The sequence below is a fragment of the Heterodontus francisci genome, chromosome 11, assembly GCF_036365525.1.
Source record: "Heterodontus francisci isolate sHetFra1 chromosome 11, sHetFra1.hap1, whole genome shotgun sequence".
NCBI classification, from domain to species: domain Eukaryota; kingdom Metazoa; phylum Chordata; class Chondrichthyes; order Heterodontiformes; family Heterodontidae; genus Heterodontus; species Heterodontus francisci.
The window spans coordinates 33,644,655-33,668,161 of record NC_090381.1 but is presented as its reverse complement, the minus strand read 5'-3'; the positions used below and the strand labels follow the sequence as shown (position 1 = coordinate 33,668,161).

General features: G+C 46.3%; 1 protein-coding gene across 3 annotated transcripts in view; it reads right to left on the bottom strand.

The window, feature by feature from the left end:
* Positions 1 to 18,502: 18,502 nt before the first annotated feature.
* Positions 18,503 to 23,507, bottom strand: part of LOC137374835 (nuclear body protein SP140-like protein) — a 101,523-nt gene continuing 96,518 nt past the window's right edge. For 2 of the 3 annotated variants that reach the window (XM_068041380.1, XM_068041379.1), the window contains exons 16-17: positions 20,845 to 21,003; positions 18,503 to 18,749 (exon numbers count right to left, since the gene is read on the bottom strand). In XM_068041380.1, coding sequence (XP_067897481.1) covers positions 18,636 to 18,749; positions 20,845 to 21,003 — 273 coding nt within the window. In that variant the 3' untranslated portion in view covers positions 18,503 to 18,635. The remainder of the gene's footprint in view (positions 18,750 to 20,844; positions 21,004 to 23,507) is intronic. The other variant, XM_068041381.1, reaches the window with a different exon arrangement.

Genomic DNA, 23,507 nt, shown 5'->3' with positions numbered 1-23,507 from the left:
ACATTCTGCCCCTTGCCACCTTCAGTGCTTCCTCCAATTGGTGTTTAACATAGAGGAGTACTGATTCATCAGCTGAGGGAGGGCGGTAGGTGGTAATCAGCAGGAGGCTTCCTTGGTCATGTTTGACCAGATGCCATGAGACTTCATGGGGTCCGGAGTCAATGTTGAGGACTCCCAGGGCAACACCCTCCTGGCGGCACAGTGGTGCAGTGGTTAGCACTGCAGTCTCACAGCTCCAGTGACCCAGGTTTGGTTTTGGGTACTGCCTGTGCGGAGTTTGCAAGTTCTCCCTGTGACTGTGTTGGTTTCCGCCGGGTGCTCCGGTTCCTCCTACAGCCAAAGACTTGCAGGTTGCTAGGTAAATTGGCCATTGTAAATTGCCCCTAGTGTAGGTAGGTGGTAGGAGAATTGAGGGAAGGTGGGGATGTGGTATGGAATATAGGGTTAATGTAGGATTAGTATAAATGGGTGGTTGTTGGTCAGCACAGACCCGGTGGGCTGAAGGGCCTGTTTCAGTGCTGTATCTCTCTATGACTGGATAACACTGTGCTGCCAACTCTGCTGGGTCTATCTTGCTGGTGGGACAGGACATACCCAGGGATAGTGATTGCAGTGTCTGGGACATTCCGTGATTCCGTGAGTATGACTTTGCCAGGCTGTTGCTTGACTAGTCTGTGGGACAGCTTTCCCAACCATAGCACAAGCCACCAGATGTTAGTAAGCAGGACTTTGCAGGGTTGACAGGGCTGGGGTTGCTGTTGTCGTTTCTGGTGCTGAGGTTGATGCTGGGTGGTCCTTCCGGTTTTGTTCCTTATCAACTTTTTAGCAGTTACGTACAACTGAGTGGTTTGCTGGGCCATTTTAAGAGCCAACCACATTGCTGTGGGTCCGGAGTCACGTGTAGGCCAGACCAGCTAAGGAAAGCAGATTTCTTTCCCTAAAGGACATTAGTGAACCAGATGGGTTTTTTGTGACAATCCACAATGGTTTCATGCAATCATTAGTCTAGCTTTTTAATTCCAGATTTTTAAATTAATTTTAATTGAATCAAGTTCTATTTTCAATCATGGTGGGAGTCAAACTCAGGTCCCTGGGAAAATACTGTAGTTCTCTGAGCTATCAGTCCAGTCACAATACCACTGTGCCACCACTTCCCCAAGGCGCATCTATAAAAATATACAAGGCACAAGTCAGGAATGTGATGGAATACTCTCCACTTGCCTGGATGGTGCCGCTCCAACAACACTCAAGAAGCTCTACAACATCCAGGACAAAGTAGCCCGTTTCATTGGAACCCCATCCACCACCTTCAACATTCACTCCCTTCGCCACCGATACACAGTGGCTGCAGTGTGTACCATCTACAAGATGTAGTGCAGTAACTCACCAAGGCTCCTTCGACAGCACCTTCCAAACCCAAGACCTCTACCACCTAGAAGGACAAGGGCAGCAGATGCATGGGAACACCACCACCTGCAATTTTCCCTCCAAGTCACATACCATCCTGACTTGGAACTATATCGCCGTTCCTTCACTGTCGCTGGGTCAAAATCCTGGAACTCTCTTCCTAACAGTACCATTGCTTTTCCCCACACCCCAAGGACTGCAGCAGTGCAAGAAGGCAGCTCACCACCATATTCTCAAGGGCAATTAGGGATGGAGAATAAATGCTGGTCTGGCAAGCGACACCCACGTCCCAAGAACCAATAAATAAAAAATTGCAGTGACTGAATAAGTCAACTTCTATTTATATTGCATGGGTGCCTGTATTTTTACCAAATGTTCTGTGAGTCACATAGTCAATTCTATCTGTATTTTCATGGGAGCCAAATATTGGCATATCTCACTGGTTAGGGCGGCCGTCTGTTTTCATGCCCTATTTTGTCTTTAGACAGATTTCATTGGAAGGAAGAATGAAAAACCTTGACTGTTTTGGAGCAGAAATCTTGATGGACATCCTACTGAGCTGCTCCTCCTTGGTTTCCCTACACTGCAGTCCTGTTACTTCATTTATCCCATGGTACCTACTTCATAGTCATGCATTTCCCACTGAGCTGCTACAATTACCTTGGATGTTGCATGGTGCTGTTGATAGGTTTTGGATTATTTTCTACTTTATAAGATGGAGAAAGAAACTGATCCATTCATTTTAGGACATGCATCTCTAAAGGTACATGAGCAATGCCATGATGTGATAGCTAGAGCGAATAGAGTGTTGGGGTGCATTCATGGGACTATTTATTATAAGACAAGGCGTACTGTGTTGTTGTACAAAAAGTTGGCCAAGCCTCACTTAGAGTACTGTGTCCAGCCTTGGTCTGCACACATGGGACTGGATTCTATTTGCCCGCTGCTGATATCGACAATGGGCAAGGAAAATGGCGGCCCGCACACCCAGGATGCACGCCAAACAGTCACCATGATTCCAAGCATGGCAGCTCATTTAAATAGTCGGGGCGGGCCGCCCTCCCCAATCACATGGAGGGGGTGGCCCATCCGTCACCGCCAATGGTGTCCAGCCCCAATGTGCAGGCACCGGTGCCATTTTTAAAGGGCTTAGAGTCCTAAATGATAATTGACATTTTTAAAGGTAAAGTGCATTAAAAATTATTATAAAGAATTAGAAAAATCTTTCCAGCCCCTCTCCCACCCACCCCCCCCAAAGGCATTACACGTCATTCCTGCCCTTTCCGCCCCCAGAATACCTACCTTGAACATATGACCTTCTCACCACCACAAAGTTTAGAACCTTTGTCCTTTACCCCTTTCCATCACCCCTTCGACCAATCAGGTAAGTTTGACCCCGCTACCCCAGCTCCCGCAGTGAGTAAAGTACCTCCTCCCCCCTCCCCACGGGTGTCGCTCCTCGTTTCCCCAAATGGGGATGTGAAGGCACGGCAGTGTCGGCCACCAGGTTGAAGATCGCGGCGGCAAATCAGGAGGCGATAGGAACTTCATTAATTCAGGTAAGTTAATTTATTTAAATATGTAAATCATGGTCCTGTCGCCAAGTGGGGTGGGTGGTGTGGCAGGGAGGGGGTGGGTGGGGGGTGTGCAGGGTGAGGGTACCACTGTGAGGCCTCTCTGCCTTCGTTGAGATTGGGCCGAGCCCTGATGGTGTTGAGGTTGGTGGCGGGCCTCATCCGGGGCAATCTTCATGCCCGTCCCCCGCCACCGTTCCCGATGTCGAGGGCCCTATCAAATTCAGCCCAAGTTGTATAATATTGAGGTTCTGGAAAGGGTGCTGAGGCGGGTAATTAGATTAATTAACAGTCTAAAGCATCTTAGTTATCAAGAATTGGGATTCCACACTGTAGAGAAGCAAACGTTCAGGGTTATCTTATTGAGGTTTTTGAGACAAAGAAGAAAATAAATTGTGTTCCAATTGACAGTTTGTTTCAATTAACTAGGTTAGGGAGGACCAGGGGTCAGAATTTTAAGTTGTATAAGGCTAGATCTTGGTTAAATGTCAGGATGGTTCTTTTCCCAGAGAATTGTGAACCTCTGGAACAGGCTTGTGCATTTGGCATCGCTTTGCCGACTCCTTTCAAGCAAAATTTTTTAAAATTTATTCTTGGAATGGGAGTGTTGCTGGCATGCCCAGCATTTATTGCTCATCCCATGGACCTGCTTCTGGCTGGAATGAAAAACAACTCTTACAAAAGGTAAGTACTGCAGGGAGTTCAAGGCCACAGTGATCCTCCTGTAATAGTTTGATCGCCTAGATGGGTCGGAGAGGAATTTCCCAGATTTTCTTTTGCCATATTGACTTGGGTTTTTATCTTATTTTTGTCTTTCTCAGGAGATCATATGTCTTTGGGTGGGGTCACGAGTGTGTATCATGTGATACATATTCTCATGATTGTGTGGGACAGGCTGGATGGACCAGAGAGTCTTTACCTGAGCCTCATTATTCATATGTTTGTTGTAATCTGGAGGCCTTGACTAATAATCCAGGGGAGTGCAAGTTCAAATGCTACCAAAAGCAGTAGTTTGAGAATCTGAATTCAGTTTTTAAAAAACTGGAATTAAAATGCTGGCATCAGTAGAAGTGACCATGAAGCTGTCAGATTGTTGTAAAATCCCACCTGGCCTAGGTGGAGGAAGTAGAGACGATGAATGATTTCCAAAGGAAATTGAGGCACTTGAGGGAAATAAACTTGCAGGGCTTTAGGGACTGACTGGTTTGTTCTACAAAGTGCTGGCATGGACTCGATGGGCAAAATGGCCTCCTTGTGCTGTAATGACTCTAATGTCCTTATCTGCTCTGACCTATATGTGACTCCAGTTCCACATCAATGTGGTTGACCTTTAACTTCCCTCTGAAGTGGCCTAGCAAGTCATTTATTTGTATCAAACCACTAGCTCAGGGCAACTTGGAACGAACAATAAATGCAGGTCTTGCTTATGAAGACTACATGTCGAGAATGAATAAGCAAGAAAAAAAGACAAAATATTTACCAGGCCCTTTATAGCTTATCTGATAGATTACCAGATCAAACAAACAGGCCTTTTCAGGTGGTGGTGTTATGGAGTTCACTGTAACAACAACCAATTCACTAATATCATTTACCTTTCCAGAAAAGACATTTACTACCAATATTTTAGGATTTGAAACTAGACGGACCTGGCTCCATCACATTACGATTGCTTAATCTATTAAATCTGTTGTCATGAATCACTTTCTACACTGGTGTGGAAATGATGAGCACTTTTCCTCTCCAGGCAGGTACACTGGGATCCATCTGAATTCAAACATAAAGAACACCAGTGACCATAAGCAGCAGTACTGCGAGTGCAAATATCAGATTGGAGACAAACTCAACCCCCACAACCACTGACCAAGCACAGAGTGTGGAGCAATACTAGAGGAGAAAGGCAAGTTGCTGAGATCCATTTTTTGTTGGAAAAAGACTGTTTATGATTTCATTGTATCCCAAGCATAGAGGCAGTACTGACCCATAACGGTAGGAAGTCAATTGTCAGAGACACATGGACTGGGAGTTTCAGTCATTTGTGGGGACAAGAATGGGAGCAAGCGTGCTTGAAAATAGCACTCCTGGGTGGCGAGTCAATGTCCTGGCACCTCTGGGATGCACTGCTATTTTCAAAGCGAGGGCGGAGGTGGGTGGTGGTGGGAGCCTTCAACCTGCTCGCTTCCAATTAACTGGTCATTAGCCTCCTTGGGGAGCTTGTTACTGGGCTGGGGGAGGCCAAAAAGTGATTTTTGAATCACTGGTTGCCAAACCCGAACAGTTTGGTGCACGTTGTCAGGTGCAATGCGGGCAGCCGTCAAGCAATGTTTTCCATGATGAAAAGGTTTTGGCACTAAGTGATTTTGTCTCAGTACCTTTTAGTTAGCTGTTTGGCCACTTCTCTGTGCCATAAGGCTGCTGGCCTTCCGAAGTTCTGCCCCCTCTACTCTGCAAGGCAGTGGCAAGCCCTGTCATGGCTGCGTCTGCCTTTGAGGATCATGATAAGGTGGCAACTCCCACCTCCTGGCAGAGCCCGCGCCACTAATTGGGCGCTGAGCTCACCTCCGGCCCAATTAGGGCATCTGCATATGAAGATAGTGTCGTGTGAGCAGCGCGGATAGAGTGTGTGTTCAGGACCCAGAAATTATCCAGGCATCAGGTTCCCAACCCCAGAATGAAAATCAAGCTCATGGATTCACCAGTATCGTATATGGCTCTGATATAGGGTTTATCTGACATTGGTCAACTCTCCAAGGAGTTCATTGGATACGGCTCACAGACATTGGAGACGGACTGCAGAGGTTTGCAATACAATTCAATCTGCATGCCCACTATGAGCAGCTGAAGAACACTACTGTGGAAAGCTGAGGACTCCATGGACTGGCCAATAGGGTCAAGGTCAATGTTGTTAGCCTGATCAACACATCTTTGGAAACACCTGGAGATAGTTCAGGTAATTTCTGATGATAGCTTAGATCACTTCTGAAGTCAATCCAAGCTACTCTTGGAGATAGTTTAATCATCCTTGAAGATAGTTCAGGTGTTAGTTCAGGCTGCTGCTGAAGACAGTTCAAGGCATTCTGGAAGATCGTTCGTGTCATTCCTGGAGGCAGTTCGTTATTCCTGGGGATGGCACTGAATTCTCCGCGGCAATAGGGCAAGTCACCTCATGATCCCTGACCAAGAAATACATATTGACATGTGCTATGACCCCTTCTTTTGCCTGATTAATCACTACAGGGAATTCATAATCATAGTGAGCAAACAGTCAGTGAGATACATCAGTGTTTCATGTGTTAGTCTTCAAAATGTGTGCAATGGAGCAGAAATCATTTTCGTATCCCTACTGTCTCATGATTTCATGTTTTTATGTCATTTTTTTGCATGAGTTTCTGTAATTGTAGTGCATTGTTTGATTGCAGTTACAAGGAATGAAAAGAGAGATTATACATTAGATCCATTCACTCTGGGTCATTCTACTGTCACTCACTAACCGTGATATGATTAGAATTCTCTGTTCACTGTAACTCCAAATTCACTGATTTTATACAGGAAATTGGACAGTCCAATGCGGGATTGTGAAAATAGAATTGCTGGTAAAAACATCATAACCCGTGGTTATTGGCAGCAGGGTTTCCCGAGAAGTACCATTTTCTCACATTGCGATGACTCTCGCCAATGTGAAGGATCCATTGCTGGAGTTTCTCCTGAACTCAGTCAGGACACTGGTCAGCTCGACATTGAGCTCCAGGTGGACACCCCTCTGAATATCCAGGTTATTTAGCTCACTTTGACAGCTTCAGGTTGCAAGACAGTAACAGAGTGATTAAAGATCCTGCATCACTAGATGCTACAGCCCAAACAAAGGATTGTATTCTGTCAGATACTTGGCTGTACTGGGTTCAGGGATCCTGTGCATGGGTCATGAGCCCAAACTCATGGTCACCCAAAAATAATCATGTCTTGCAATTGGTTGATCCCTTTTGAAATTACATTACACACAAGATTGACATAAAAGCAGGCATGAATTCCAAGGGTATAAAATGGTCTTGGGTGGTAGCTCAAAAAGGGTGAGACCAAATCAAATGAGCAGCTCATTTTTCACTCTGTCTAATTCTTGTAGAAATTTACTGTAGCATTGAACTGTAGGTAGATTAAGGTAATCTGGGATAGGTCCTCACTGATCCACGATCATGGAACTTTAGTGGAAAGAAACACAGAATGTTGCTGCAGAAGCTCAGTCCATGTATTCCCCGGTGTTCCCACTATTTTATCAGCTAATGTTGATCAAGTGAAAAGCACATCGAGATTTAGGTTCCTGTGTTGAGGAAGGAAGTCTCTCCCTGTCAATTGTGGGGCATCAAATTGGAACAATGGGCCAGAGTGCAGCTAACAGCTGGAAGTCCCCACTCAAACTGTTAGATTGTGAAAAATAATAACAGCCCAAAATATAAAAATATCAAATGAATGATAACAGACCCCCTCTGGAACCCAGCACATGGCTGGGCGTGCACAGAGTTTTGGAAATTTTCCTGAACTAATTGTCAGTTTTATCTTAAGTGACATATCAAAGTGAATAAGTTTTACCCTACAAGATGAAATGGAACTCTGCAGTTAGATATTGAGTAACCCTTACCCTCCCAGAATAAATAGGAGGAAAATTTTCAATTTGCTGCCCCAGCATATAACTGGCATTGTGGGTCAGACAGCGACATCAGGAGTGTGATGGAATACTCTCCACTTGCCTGGATGAGTGCAGCTGCAACAACACACAAGAAGCTCAACACCATCCAAGACAAAACAGCCCGCTTGATCAGCATGCTATCCACCACCTTAAACCTTCATTCTCTCCACCACCGGTGCACAGTGATAGCAGTGTGTACCATATACATGATGCATGGCAGCAACTCATCAATGCTCCTTCGACAGCCCCTTCCAAACCCGTGACTTCTACCACCTAGTAGAACAAGAGTAGTGGATGCAGGGAAACACCACCACCTGTAAGTTCCTCTCCAAGTTACACACCATCCTGACTTGGAGCTATATTGCTGTTCCTTCACTGTTGCTGAGTCAAGATCTTGGAACTCCCTCCCTAACAGCACTGTGGGTATACCTAGACCACACAGACTGCAGCGGTTCAAAAAGACAGCTCACCATTACCTTCTCAAGGGCAATTAGGGATGGGCAATAAATGTTCCTGCATCCTTGCCAGCGATGCTCACATCCCAAGAATGAATTAAAAAAACAAAACACCCATTGTAGAAAACACTCAATTTTCATTTTCATCAGCAGTGCCAGTTATACACCCTGGTGGCAAGTTGAAAATCTGCCACAGGGGCCTGACTCTTACACAGTAGTAATCCTTACCCTACTGAATAAACAGGGACTCTCTACAGTTACGCAGTGAGTAATCCTTACCCTGCTGAATAAGCAGGGACTCTCTACAGTGGCACAGTGTAACTCTTACTCTGCTTTGACACGTTAATATTACAGGTGAGCATTACTGATGGCACTTTGTATGACAAGTTTGATGGGATCATTAACGAATAGACTGAGACCTGCCAATATTCAGAATGTCAACATAGATCGTCATAAATACAAACAGAAAATGCTGGAAATACTCAGCAGGTTAGCCAGTACCTGTGGAGAGAGAAGCAGAGTTAAGGTTTCAGGTCTTTTGGACAGAGCTGCTCATTATTCTGCCATGAACACTCTCTGGACTAATGCTTTGTCTTTCACCACAACCATTAACACTCCCTTTGCCTTTGTCCCATAACATCGCTCCTGCCCTCTTCCCTATCACACACCTTCCCTTTTGTTCTCTTCCCCACCTCCACCCTCTCCCCCACCCTCCCCCCCCCACCCTTCACAGGCTTACAATCTATTACATTTCTAGTTGCCAGTTCTGATCAAAGGCTACAGACCTAAAACGTTAACTCTGCTTCTCTCTCCACAGATGCTGCCTGAGCTGCAGAGTACTTCCAGCACTTTTTGTTTTTATTTCAGATTTCCAGCATCTTCAGTACTTTGCTTTTATTTATGGTTTTCAATATCCTGGTTGACAGTATGCTCATTTGGCTGAAGGCCAGGGACTCAAATATACAACCTATCTCTGTCAAGATTCAACAGGCAGCATTTTAATGCATGAATGCTTGAAGTGAGGTTGGGTGCTGGAGGGCAGTGGGAGGCAAGGGCAGGGTGGTGGTGCAATAGCGTGCGGGAACCCCGAAAGTAAGTGCAGCGTGTCTGTCAGTGGCTTTTTAGTTCAGTCACCTCATGATCATTTTGTTTCGGAGTTTCCCACCCAATTAGCGTCAGTGGGCATGATGATGATGTACATGATGCGATTTCAATTTCAGTATTTAATGGGACACTCAAAAACATGCAATTTAAAGGAGTTTGGAGTTGTCATAGAGGGCACAGGCTTCCTGCTATGGAGTCGAGCTGGGCAACGGATGCTGCCCACTTCAGCAATGCCTCCTTGGATGTGCTTGGGGCTAAAAGGGCCTGGAGGGAGATACTCTTCCCCAAGGATGGGAGGAAGAAAATGGAGATGAGACAAAAAAGGTGTGTTTGAAGGTTGCTGAGGAGGTCAGCAGCAGGAGCATGATGCTACGTTCCAACCCTACAGTTCCAAACTTTCTGTGGGGGGGGCAGAGCATAAAATTCCCCCCTATAGCAACTGACCAAGTTGTTTGGCTTAAGCACTGAATCTTTATTTACAATGATTTTTACACCTTTCTTTCAAAGGTAGGCAGGATGTTCCATTGACAAGATTGTACTGTCCTGGTAAGTGACAAGTAACATAAGTGCCACACAAGTGCCAGGCAATGACCATCTCAAACAAGAGAGAATCTAACCATCTCCCCTTAAAGTTCAATGGCATTACCATCGCTGAATCTCCCACTATCAACATCCTGGGGGTTACCATTGACCAGAAACTGAACTAGATCAGCCACATAAATACTGTGGCTACAAGAGCAGGTCAGAAGCTAGGAATTTTGCAGCGAGTAACTCACCTCCTGTCTCCCCAGTGCCAGTCCACCATCTACATATCAGGAGTGTGATGGAATAATCTCCACTTGCCTGGATGGGGGCAGCTCCAACAACACTCAAGAAGCTCGACACCATCCAGGACAAAGCAGCCTGCTTGATTTGCATACCATCCACAACTTTCAACATTTACTCCCTTCACCACTGACACAATGGCAGCAGTGTGTACCATCTACAAGATGCACTGCAGCAACCCACCATGCTCATTCAGCAGCACCTTCCAAACCCACGACCTCTACCACATAGAAGGACAAGGGCTGCAGATGCATGGGAACACCACCACCTGCAAGTTCCCCTCCAAGCCACATCCCATCCTGACTTGGAACTATATTTTTGCTCCGTCACTGTTGCTGGGTCAAAATCCTGGAACTCCCTTCCTAATAGCCCTGTGGGTGTACCTACCCCACTTGGGCTGCAGCAGTTCAAGAAGGCAGCTCACCACCACCTTCTCATGGTCAACTAGGGATGGGCAATAAATGCTGGTTTTGCCTGTGATGCCTGCATACCATGAAAGAATGAACAAAAATCCCATGAAAGAATAAACAAAAATCAAAATCCTCCTTAAGCTACAATTGTCCAATGAGGCATCGAATTCTTTGTTCAAACTCCGATATTAGAAACTACCTTGAGGATGAACATATGTTTACATTTCCTTCAGTAAGACCTCCACCTCTTGTGGATGTTACAGATGCCTTTAAGAACGTTATCAGTAAAAACAATAACAGCTTCCTTTCCTGGTCACACACACAAATTTCAAAACCACATGACAATTAAACATCCAAGTACCTTAAATTACTCACTTCTTACGAACTGTTGCTTGGTGACTTTATCTGATAAAGCAAATGTAATTTTAAAAATAGCTTTTTATGGAGTTAGTTTCAAAAGAAGGCAAATTCTGACATCATCAATCAGCACCAGTTTGTCACTGTCTCACAGCTTTTCAAAACACTTTGTGCACTACTTAAGCCAGCTATATTTACCATTTTTAAAACATGATCAGTATCTTATCTTCATGTTTTCAGACACAATGGCTCCATGTTTTATGCGTGCATAAGTCTTCCACAAAGTTCTAACTCAGCATCAAAGCAAACCATAATTTTGAATTACGTCTGCTTATTGTTTTCAACTTCATTTTTACAACTTCTCTGCATTTTGCTAAGCATTCCCCAGCCTTAAAGTGTTTTTGTCACCAGTGACTCTGTTTACCCTTAATGAAAACAGTTTGCAGCTGTTAACATCTTACTTTAGCACAAAGCCCTTTGTGGCCTTCACAATGCATGCTGGTCAGGATTGGTAAGTTTTCTGTACATCTGTATACAGCATAGCTTCCTGTATTTAATTTAAACTATTGATGCTCCTGGGTTGGGTAGCCTTGCAACTCTCAACCACAAATTTCACTTAAAACAATGGCTGCATTTGCTGACAATGCAACCACTAGGTGGCGCTGCAGTGGCACATGCACAAATGAGGCCTGTGCCACTAAAATGTCGCAGTCTGCGACTTCAGGCAGCTGCCAGGACTAAAAATGGCACTGCCCAAATAATCACACGAAGGCAACCTAAACACATGGCAGCACACAATGTCCGGAGGGAGAGCATGAGCGAGCCGGGGGCGGAGGGGGGGAGAGCATGAGCGGGCCGGGGGGCAGGGTGTGGGGAGCGAGCGGGCCGGGAAGGGGGAGGGGAAGCGAGCGGGCGGGCCAGGGAGGGGGAAGCAACCGAGCAGGCCGGGAAGGGGGAGAGGGAGCGAGCGGGCCGAGAAGGGGGAAACGACCGAGTGAGCCGGGAAGGGGGAGGGGAAGCGAGCGAGCCGGGGAGGGGGTAGCTCTCCCATTCCCCCCCCCCACCCCCGGTCCCCCTGTTCTCCCCACCCACGCTCTCTGCCCGCGTTACGCGATGACGTCATCGGCGCATGCGCCATCCAGTCCCGGCCATGTGAAATGCAGAGCATGCGCAGAGACGAGGAGACTATCTGCGCATGTGCGCAAATTGGCGCAGTCTCATGACATCAACTGCCAGCTGCGTTGTCAATAATCACTTTGTAAAACAATATCGCCACCTCTTACAATCTGCATCGAGCAGAGCAGAGTTTGGAGAATTCTGAGCCCTCTGACATCTCTGAGGTCTCTTCACTGCTTTCCCTGACTCTGTTTGCTCTTGTTCACTTCTTTTGTGTGAATTACCATGTGAAAACCCAACTATCTGCCTTACCAATCATACCAATGTGTGAGTATCTGAGCTGGTGCATAATCTGCAAATATCCTGCCACAGCGCACCCCCAGAGGGAGTGAGCTCCTCTGAGAAGTTGTTGTTGTCGTGGGTGACCCTGGATTGCCTCCTGCTGGATGCGTGAAGGCCCTGGTGGAGACAAACAACATGAATGAGTACTGTGAATGTAAGAATGCTTGAAGCTACCATTATGCACATAATGTTATTTCAGTGGCTGATGGCATCAAGTCAACACAATCGAATGCTGTATGCCATGTGTGGCTGATATTTAATTCTGTCGCTAGGTAGCTGGCAGGCAGCCCTCTCTAATGGCCAGGAACACCAAGATTTCACTGATTTCCAGCACCTGCTGCTCTGCAGATGTTCATTGAGAGATGGCTAAAGGGTCACCTCCAGTCTCTGCCTCTCCCTGGTGTGCTCTGTTCTCTTCTCCTGCAAAGGGGGAAAGAAGAGATGTATCAGTGAGAGTAATGGGATGTATTCACCTAATGGATGAAGAGTATTTGTTGAGGGTGACTAAGAGGGAGAGGCATGACATTTCATAACGATGAGGGTTAGTGACAGATAAATCGGGATGTGAGTGTATAGACAGATGCACCTGTTTGAGTAGACTTGAGAAGACTGTTAAAGTCAAGTGAGAAGGGGTTGAAGGGCTTCTCTCCTACAGTTAGCTTTTACAAAAACTGGCAACCAAGCTGGCCATTGCAATTTGCATTTGAAACACCTTTGCATATTCCAAGGCCCAACTGGAGCCAGATGTCCAAGAAGTCCTGCCCCCAGAACAATGGCTTGCTCTAAGTAATTGAATTACATAGAATTGCTTCATTAGCATGACAGTCAAAGCAGTCCTGACACATTGACTTTGAAAGAGCAAACCCCTCTGAATTTTGCGATCAAATAAGAGGAAGGGCAAGAGGGGCGACTGTGACTCCCTCCTCACTTGGCCGTAACACGGGTGTATTGTGTTGTTAACTGGTCTTCCTACCAAACCTAATCAAGAAATTAATGTTTAATCTGGGCTTTGAGTGTTGTCTCATTATTTCTCGTAATTCTTGCACTTGAACAGTAGCCTCTCAAGGAGTAGAAGGTTACGTCTTACAAGATGCTTTACCTCAGGGGCTTTCCACGAAGAGGATGCTTCTTAAAGCAGCAGAGAAAATGCAATGCACTGGCAGGTGTTCCAAGAGCACTGTCCACCATTGTAGAGAGATTGGAGGAGTCTGTCTCAGCATGAATGGCACGATATCACAGGACTTTGTAATGATGTTTTCTTCCATGGCCATCTGCATGAAGCATCAAACATGACAGTCAAAGGTGTGCATGCAGGCCTTCATCAATGGCTTTCACACTGTGAACATCACCTTAAATGGGATAAATGATACCCAAGCCTCGGCCTTTCATCGCCCCATCTCGCCTGCAGCAAAGTTTTCTCCAGTACATTACTAGCAGGGACGTGCAGCTGGGCCATGAGAGGGAAGATGGCAAAAGGGGACATGGAAGTTGGGACTCGACTCAAAGCACTTCTACTTCTTACTAGTTGTCCGCACCCCCCGCTCTCTGTCCCCAGTCACTACCTCATAGGTTGTCTCATGCCCTGATGGCCAAGATTACCCTTGAACATTTGCAGGTGGAGCAGTCTTTGGCGGGGCCCTGGCAGGCTCCAAAATCCAGAGAACATCAGCCAGGAGCAACTCAACAGACAGAGCAGGGATCTGTGCAGTCTGCCTCTACGTCTGTTGAAATGCTAGAAAAAGGAAAAGTAAAGCTTTGTAGTTGCACAAGCATATGTATGTGTTTGTGTTACGCATTGTTAGATTGTGAACTTTCTGCTATTTGAACCATATTAATAGTATTCTTTTGCACCACTCTCCTGTCTTGCCCATTTTTGTTTTCTGGCTGGCATGGCATGGTTTCTATTTTGTGAATATGATTGGGAATACATGAAATGACCTGGAAATTGGAGGTTGTGAAAGGGATGCTTGGTTGTTTACATGGTTGCATTGTGTTAGTGTCATTGGGTGCGGGGGGGGGGGGGTTGGGAGGGGTAGTGGTGGAGGGGCAAAAGTGACTTTTGCATGTAGCTGTTAGCTGGGTGCACTGGTAGAACCTAATGAACCTTGTAATCATGGGGGCATCCCGTGCATTCCGGGTAACAATATGCACCACTGGTGGCGTGTTGCGCAGCACAGCACACCACAACTATTCTGGTATGTACTGATGGGCGCCTCCAGATTTGTCCAGGTACCTGCATCTTCAACATGCTGAAGGCTTGTTCAATATCAAATATGGTGGTTAAATGGTACTCATTGTATTGCTCCTGGCCCTCATTCCTTGGGCTTCTGAGAAGTGTCATCAGCCACATTTTTAGTGGTTATCCCTACGCACCACTCCAAGGTTTGAAGAGATCAGGGAGGATGGTCTGCCGCAGGGAAAAAGCAGCATGGTAGCTCCACGGGAATCTTGCGCACACCTGCATAAAGATCCTTTTGTGGTTGCACACCAGCTGCATATTGATGGAGTGGAAGCCCTTGCGATTGATGAATACTCGTGGGTGATCTGGAGTTGCCTTCACTGCCACATTAATGTTGTCGATGATGCGCTGCACATGGGGAAGCCAGCCAGAACCACAAACCCAAGTACCCGCGCACTCTGACTGGCATTATCACAGGAAAAGTTGACATAATTTGTGCTCCTGACAAACAAGTCATCAGTCATGTGTCTTATGTATTTGTGAGCCGGTAATGCACGGCCACCGGGTCCACTTGACAGCAGGTCTTGTTCCAATAGGCTGCAAATGTCTGCCACCACCTGACGCAACATCCTGAGCCTCCTGACACACTAGCTTCCGGCATGACGAGGAAGCGTAACCTCTGACTGTAGACTCTTTGTGCTGGGTATGGCCCCCTGAGAGTTGCACCTCTCTACAGATCCCCTCTCTCCTGTGGAGCTGCAGGTCTGTGAACAGCAGGCTGCTGCTGGTGCTGCTGCTAGGCATCTCGATCCTCATTTGAGGTCCAATCTAACACTGTATAAGCAGCACCCATGCTGATCAGATAGAACTCTAAAGTGCAGATCAGACTTTCAAACCTCCAAAGTGTGGATGAGACTTCCAAAGTCACCTCTCAGCACAAGCGCTGTGAACATAGCCTTACACAAGGAAGCAGCTGTGAGATTTCAGTACTTATTGGTATATTTCCCTGTCAAAGCTTCAGCCCCGTCAATTGCTACTGTGTTCTCACCTTGTTTTCACTAGTGAATTCAAAGAAGCCCATAAAACCCGTGGACCAAAAGTTAATGTCCAAAACCCATGTCAATATTGCTTTAACTGTGCGACTGACATGTCAACTGACAAGCCACCTATCCTGAGGGGGTTGCACACATGCAGATTAATGCATTGGTGTAAAATGCAGAAGTTGAGTGGTTGGAGCCGGCTTTCCGACATGCTCGCATTTTCCCAGATGAAATCCCCCACGCATATTCTTCTTCAAGTTAAAATTCCCCCCATTTTTACAAGAAAGATTCCCCAGTGGTCTCGTGGGAAAGTGTCCTATCTACTGTAGTAGACTCTAAGAGCTCAGGAGCTAAAAAAAAAAAAGCCTCAATGCTGCAAGTTTTGGGGGAGAAAAGTGTGTGTTTGGATGTAGGGTGAGTAATGGAAAACATTTGACTAATGGTTTCTATGGTCAAATAGCACACCAACACTCACTGGCTAGACTTACATATCAACAATGGTTAACTGAATGAAATAACAAAGAGTGGCTAATGCCTATGGAAACCAGAATAGGCTGAAGACATGCAAACATGCACATCCTTAAGTATACATTTATACAGACATACACACATATACACATACACATGTCAAGTATATATGTTGTCATGAAGACCCCCACCTTCCAAGAATGAGGCACATCAATTTTGTCATGAACATTGATTTTTAACTGTTGCTGGAGCGAGGAAATGACTTGTTAAACAGATCAGCCGTGGCTGGAAAAAAACATGCACATACTAACAGACATCGAAGGTGAGGAAGTGTATTCCAGGGCCTGCTAAGGAGGGTATAATCCACAAGGGCCAGGACTGGTTAGATCAGCTGGTCACATGACTAACTGGCAATTCCAGGGGTTTCTTTTGAACTGGCCCCAGAGAGTTTGAACTCAGAAAGACTTTTTGCTCCTGGACTGAGAAGACCTCTTCTGTCTGCTACCATCTCTCACAAGCCTCTGAATCCACTGAAGACACATGAACCCCAAGAGAGAAAAGTCTCCTACTGTGAACAAGGTTTAAGAAGAATACTGGCCCCAACGACAAGCAAGATCTACTTACAATCAAGAACTCTACAGTGAGCTCGAAGAACCGTGACAAAAACTCTTCAGATATTGCCTCAAATTTTTCCACTTTATTTTCCTACTGCTCTTTTCTGTCTCTATTTGCATGTGTGTATCACATATGCATGCAAACGTGGGCGTGTCGTGCATCCGTAGGCGTCAACCGAATTAGAGTTTAAGTTCAAGTTTAATAAATTTCAACTTTTCTTCTTTAAACCTAAGTAAACCTGTTTGTGCTGGTTTCTTTGTCTTAAAATTATAAAATGGTGAACAAGGATTCACCAAGGGGGAGCTAAAAACACGGTGTGTTTAAAATTAAACCTTGTTACGGTCTGACCAGGTGAAGGCTGAGAGGGAACCCTAGACCCCTTTCTCACCTGGTCATAACAACGTGGACACAAATATGGAAAAACACATTCGTATACAATTAATTGTGCATTCACAATAGGTGAAATCTTAACCTCTTCAAAAATTTCAGGCATCAGGACCATTCCTGAGTCTTGACCTGCACATAGAGTTATACAGTACAGAAACAGGCCCTTTCGCCCATCGCCGGCCATCAAGCACGATTCTAATCCCATTTCTAGCACTTGGCCCGTATCCTTGTATGCTATGGCATTTCAAGTGCTCATCTAAATACTTCTCAAATGTTGTGAGGGTTCCTGCCTTTACCACCCCTGCAGGCATTCACCTCTTCCAGATTCCAGCCACCCTCTGGGTGAAATTTTTTTTCCTCAAATTCCCTCTAAACCTCCTGCCCCTTATCTTAAATCTATGCCCCCTGGTTATTGACACCTCCGCTAAGGGAGGAATTCCGACAGGAGGAATCTTCTGGGAGGTGGCCAATTAAGACATCCTTTCCATGTTCGCTGTCCAATTAGTGACGGCGGGTGAGTTTCCAAAGTGAGAGCGCAGGACACTAAGGCCTGCACCAATGGAGGGCGCAATCTCCACTGTTAGACCAATGGGAGTACTGCTGAGTGCCGGACTGATGGAGTGGCAGGGAAGCACTGCAGCAGCCATTAGTGTCTGTGGAGCATATGGTCATTGGTGACATTCACCTCCACGATTTCTTTACTTAATGACAAGGCTGTGATTTGGGCAGTCAGCAGCCTTGCCATTTGCAGCCAGTGAGCTCTTCAAAAGCTTCAAAAGTATTGAAGTTCCAACCTGTCGCTCTGAGGCTGCTTTCTCTCACCTGCTGGTGGTCGAGGGTTGTGGGGGGGGGATGCGGGCAACACAGCGGTGAACTGTGCGCAGCTCACAAGATCCAAAACATCCAAAAATAGAAGCTAATTACCCTTTTAAGTGCCTTGTTTGGAAACCTATTGTTACTGGGCAGACAGCCACTGCCACTCTAAAGATTTAAGCATAAAAATCTAGGCTGACACTCCAGTGCAGTACTGAGGGAGTGCTGCAGTGTTGGAGGTGCTGTCTTTCAGATGAGGCGTTAAATTCCAGCTGCCTTCTCAAGTGAATGCAAAAGACCCCATGACACAATTTCAAAGAGCAGGGGAGTTATCCCCAGCATTCTGGCCAATGTTTATCCCTCAGTCAACATCACAAAAACGGATCTGCTCATCAACATATCACTGTTTGTGGGAGCTTGCTGTGCACAAATTGGCTACCATGTTTTCTATTTTAGAACAGTGACTACTTTTCAAAAGTACTGCATTGATTGGAAAGTGCTTTGGGATGCCTGAGGTCATTAAAGGCACTATATAAATGCAAGTCTTTCCTTCTTAACACAGACATGTCTCACACACCATATGCAGAATTATGCACACACGTGTATACACACATGCTCACACTCAATAATACCTGCACTCTCCACCTCACAGACATACACAATGTGCAAATACTCTCAAACAAACACCCAGTCCCATGAATAAAGTGTAAGCAAGTAGCATTATTGTGTTTATTTATCAGCTTGCCATTTTATTATTAAAAGGTACAGGAAAATATAAGTATATTTATATGTATATTTCAAAAAGTGCAGTTAAGACTCTCTCACACATTAATCTATTGCAGTTCTTTGGTTAAAAAATCAGTGTTCATTTGTCCTTTTGCAGGGTATAATGGTCGTTGTTAGTGATAGCAAAAACCTGCCTCATAACTTCTTCAAATTCATCACTAAGATTTCTTCCAATTCTTTCAAATTCATTACCCTATTTGGAGGAATAGAAACAATTGGTGAGCTGTCCAGTAACTATAACCTACTTCAATTATAGAAACAGTAGTATATATACCAGAGGAAGTTCCATATTAATGCCGGGTGAGAATGTCCTACTTTAACCCATAAGAATGAGCAGGTTCCATATTTAACATGAAAATTAGAAGGTTTTATATTAACCCCTTAGAATGAGGTGGTTAACTGATCAGTGTGACAGAGCCCAATATTAACCCAACACAGAAAGAAAGTCCTCTATTCAGCTATCGTTTTGAGAAGAGCCTGTGTGAACCATTGGCTGGTTGGAGATAGGACTCCGGCAGCTACCAGCACCACTGCAGCAGGGGAAGGGATTGTTCTATCTCAGTACATGTGGTAGTGGAGGAGGAGTTTGGGGTGGTGGTAGAGCTCCATCTCGGGCATGGGGGAGGAGGGGGGAAATATAGATAAAATCCAATTTGGAGCTGCAGCTGTTGGATCTCCAGCAGGTAGAAATGAGGGACTTAAACAAGGAGGCACTGGGTTGTTAATAAAGGAGTAAAAGTTCACTGTTCCTAATCCTTTCTGCAGAATGGGAGTGCACTTTGCAAAGCTGCTCACTCCCAGCCAGTAATGTTCTGCCTGTTAAAGCAAATTCAGGAAAGATCAGAGGCAAATTTGCACTCTGCACTCCTGGGATGGGCAGAGGTGGGGAAGTGAAGGTTTTCATAAGAATTTGTAGCAATATTTGTCACCAGATTGTATGCTTTATTCAGGGTTCATATTCAAAATCCAACAAACTCTACCCAACCTCAATTGAGCCTTACTGTTTTAAGGATAAGCTGTACTTGCTGCGTCCCACAGGCAGGGCGAGAAAGGCAGTGTCGTATATTCAGGGTTATTTAACCCTCAAACCCAGCCCTGCTCACATTCCCTCTTCCAACCACATTAACTCTTGCTCCCCTAGATTCTCATGCACTTCCACATCTCCCTGTCGCTTCTCACACTTCCTCCCCAGCACTTTTCACTACCTCCTCCCCAACTTCTCACACTCGTCCCCCTCCAGTCTCTCTCACACTCTGCCCCACAAACCCCTCAATTACTCCTCCCTTCCAGCTCCGCCTTCTCTCCTCCCTCCAGACCCTCACTCTCTCTACCCAGCCCGCCTCACTCTCATCTGTCCCCAGCACCCCCGACTCTTTCCCCCAGCTCTCTCACACTCTCCTCTCCAGACCTCCTCACTCTTTTCTACCCCTAGTCCCTCTAACTCTCAACTCGCCCAGCCCCCTCACTCCTTCCCCCCCCCCCCAGCCCCCTCACTCTCTCATCCCCCCGCCCCCTTCACATTCTCCACCCTCCAGTACCCCCCTTTCTCCACCCAGCCCTCCCTCACTCTCTTCCCCCCAGACCCCTCTCACTCTTGCCTCCCCAGCTTCTCCCATTCTCGCTATGCCTTTTTGGCATTTCCCCTTGCTCCTTGTAATCCTTATACTCCTTGTCCTCTCTCTTATATTTGGCTCTCTCACAATTTACAAATTGCAGGCAGCAGCATTGGCCAGGGCTTAGCTTGCCGGTTTCTCAGCCAACATTGATAGCTGCCTTGGAGAAAACCCAGGAAAAGAGAAAGAACATGGATCCTCTGCATTAGAAATGTTTCGAGAGGGTTCACCTGCCAGTAGTGACAGTGGAATCTCAGAAACAGAGCTGCCACATCCCTATTCCGACCATCGTCGTTGTCATCCACACCTACACACAATTCCACCCTACCCTCACCTCATTCCCATGCCCACTTCCATTGACTTGCATTGCCGATACTGGCTACCAATCTACTCGCTGACCTGTAGTCAATTTATTATCGGCAGAGACCCTCATGTCCAGCCTATGACAGTGCAATGTTCCAGAAGTGGCCGTGCAGCACATGGTGAAGTAGCAGCAACGAGGTAGGAACCCCAAATGCAAGGAAGCGGGAAAGAAGAGACTGAAGCAGATTCTGTCCCAAAATTTCCACAAGGGATCTTTATAACACAGGTAATTAATGTGTGATCTCTTTAGGGATGGCCATTATTGCAAACATGAGACTCCTTGCTGTCAAAGTCATGTGTTGTCAATATTACCTGGTTGAATCTGGCACAATTATGGAAGATTAACCTCACATCATCGATAAACCCACCCACCATCTGGTACTCATTCGTGGCTAGCTTCTCCTTCACCCTGCAGAGCCACATGGGATTTTCAATTATATCGCAGTAATTCGGAATCTGTAAAAGTGCAGACTGTGAATGAACAGGACATGTAAGAAACCCCTAAGATTGCCAACCTAAAAGAGCACAGACAGTCAATGATTACTACTGTAGGAGGAGAAGGAAGAGTGCAGTTCAACAATGAATAGAACCTTACATGAAATCTGCTAGAGTGGAGAGAAGAAACAGGATTGTATGTGGACCCCCCAAACACATTTCAAAAAATATCACATATGCTAAAATCAAAATAGTGTAAGTGTTTCACCCACTTCAATTTAGCTGCTCCCACCTTGTTTCAGCTGGGTTGGGGGAGGGGTGGGGGAGATAAAATTCCCATGAAGATATGTGACTGTCTAAGGAATGTAAGATCATAGACTGGGAATGCCAGGACTATATATCAAACAGTATCACAGACTGAGTGAACAGGACCGTATATGGTCATGAAATAGTGCAGACAATGAAAAGGACTGTATCTAAAACCTCCAAGACCACAGGCTAAGAATGAAAAGGACAGTAAGATCATATATTGGGAATGAAAAGAACCATATAGGAAATTATACGAGTGCTGATAGGGAATGGGTGAAACTCTATATGAAACAGTACGACCATAGACTGGGAAGAAACAAGACTGTGTGCTGAATGTTAAGGGAATGAAGTTGACAGGAACGGAGGCATGGGAGGACATAAAATCAGGATGGGACATGTCGAACAGGAAGCCCGATGTCGTGACGTCCCATCCCGATTTTGTCCATGGTGACAAACATGGAGGGCGGAGGTCTGATGACAATGCAGCGGGCAAGTAATTAAGATACATTAGAGGCCAATTGAGACTCGCGTGTGGAGGCGGGAGAGCATGGCTGCCTGCTAGGGGAGGCCATCAAGAGGGTAACCATCAAGGACCTGGCAGGGTAACGAAAGGAGGGCTGCGTGCAGTGTGTGAGGAGTGAGGGGAAGATTGTTGGGGGCGGGGTATTGCAAGTTGGAGCAACGGGCAAGTAACACCCGGGCAAGGCTAATTAGTGGAGACAACAAGGGGGTCTGTTGGCAGGGAAGGACTGCTGTTCAGGGAGAGGTCACCTATCATCGGCTTCATGCATCCAGGCTTCAGGGACCCCATTGAAGACGAGATGCAGCAGAGCAGGAGGGAGGGCCAGGCACCTGCAGTGGCACCACGACAACCTGTAAGGCCACAGGAGGGTCAGCAGTGGCCTCCAGATGCTGGAGAAATGTGCAGAGGAGAGCGAGAGGGAGTTGCCCCATGCAAAAGGAGGTATCCTCCAGTGAGAGTCTACAGGTCGAGGCTCAACTACCTACAGATGTCCAAGAGGCAGTGACAACAAAGACTCTGCCTTTCCAGGGAGGCTGTCACAGACTTTTGTGACATGATGCATGATGAGCTGTGCCCCAGGGGACTTGGTGGGAATCAATGTCAGTGGCCCTGAACTTCTATGCCACCAAATCATTCCAGTGATCCACAGGGGACATATGGGTTCTGCCAGGGCCACTCAGCTCCTGACCTCATTACAGCCTTGGCTCAAACCTGGACAAAAGAGCTGAACTCAAGAGTGAGGAGAGAGTGACTGCTCCTTGAAATCAAGGTAGTATTTGACCGTGTATGGCATCAAGGAACGCTAGCAAAACTGGAGTCAATGGGAATCAGGGGGAAAACTCTCCACTGGTTGGAGTCATACCTAGCACAAAGGAAGATGGTTGTGATTGTCAGAGGTCAATCATCTCAGCTTCAGGACCTTATTGCAGGAGTTCCTCAGGGTAGTGTCCTAGGCCCAACCATCTTCAGCTGCTTCATCAATGACCTTCCTTCAATCATAAGGTCAGAAGTGGGGATATGCACTGATGATTGCACAATGTTCATCACCATTCGTGACTCCTCAGATACTGAAGCAGCCCATGTCCCTATGCAGCAAGACCTGGACAACATCCAGGCTTGGGCTGATAAGTGGCAAGTAACATTTGCGCCACACAAGTGCCAGGCAATGACCATCTCCAACAAGAGAGAATCTAACCATCTCCCATTGACATTCAATGGCATTACCATCACTGAATCCCCCACCATCTACATCCTGGGAGTGACCATTGACCAAAAACTGAACTGGAGTAGCCATATAAATGCCGTGGCTACAAGAGCAGGTCAGAGGCTGGGAATCCTGCAATGAGTAATTCACCTCCTGTCTCCCCAAAGCCTGTCCACCATCTACAAGGCACAAGTCAGGAGTGTGATGGAATACTCTCCACTTGCCTGGATGTGTGCAGCTCCAACAACACTCAAGAAGAAGCTCGACACCATCCAGGACAAAGCAACCTGCTTGATTGGATCCCCACCCATAAACATTCACACCCTCCACCAGCGACGCACAGTGGCAGCAGTGTGTACCCCCTACAAGATGCACTGCAGCAATGCACCAAGGCTCCTTAGACAGCACCTTCCAAACCCGCAACCTCTACCATCTAGAAAGATAAGGACAGCTGATGTATGGGAACACCACCACCTGCAAGTTCCCCTCCAAGCCACACGCCAT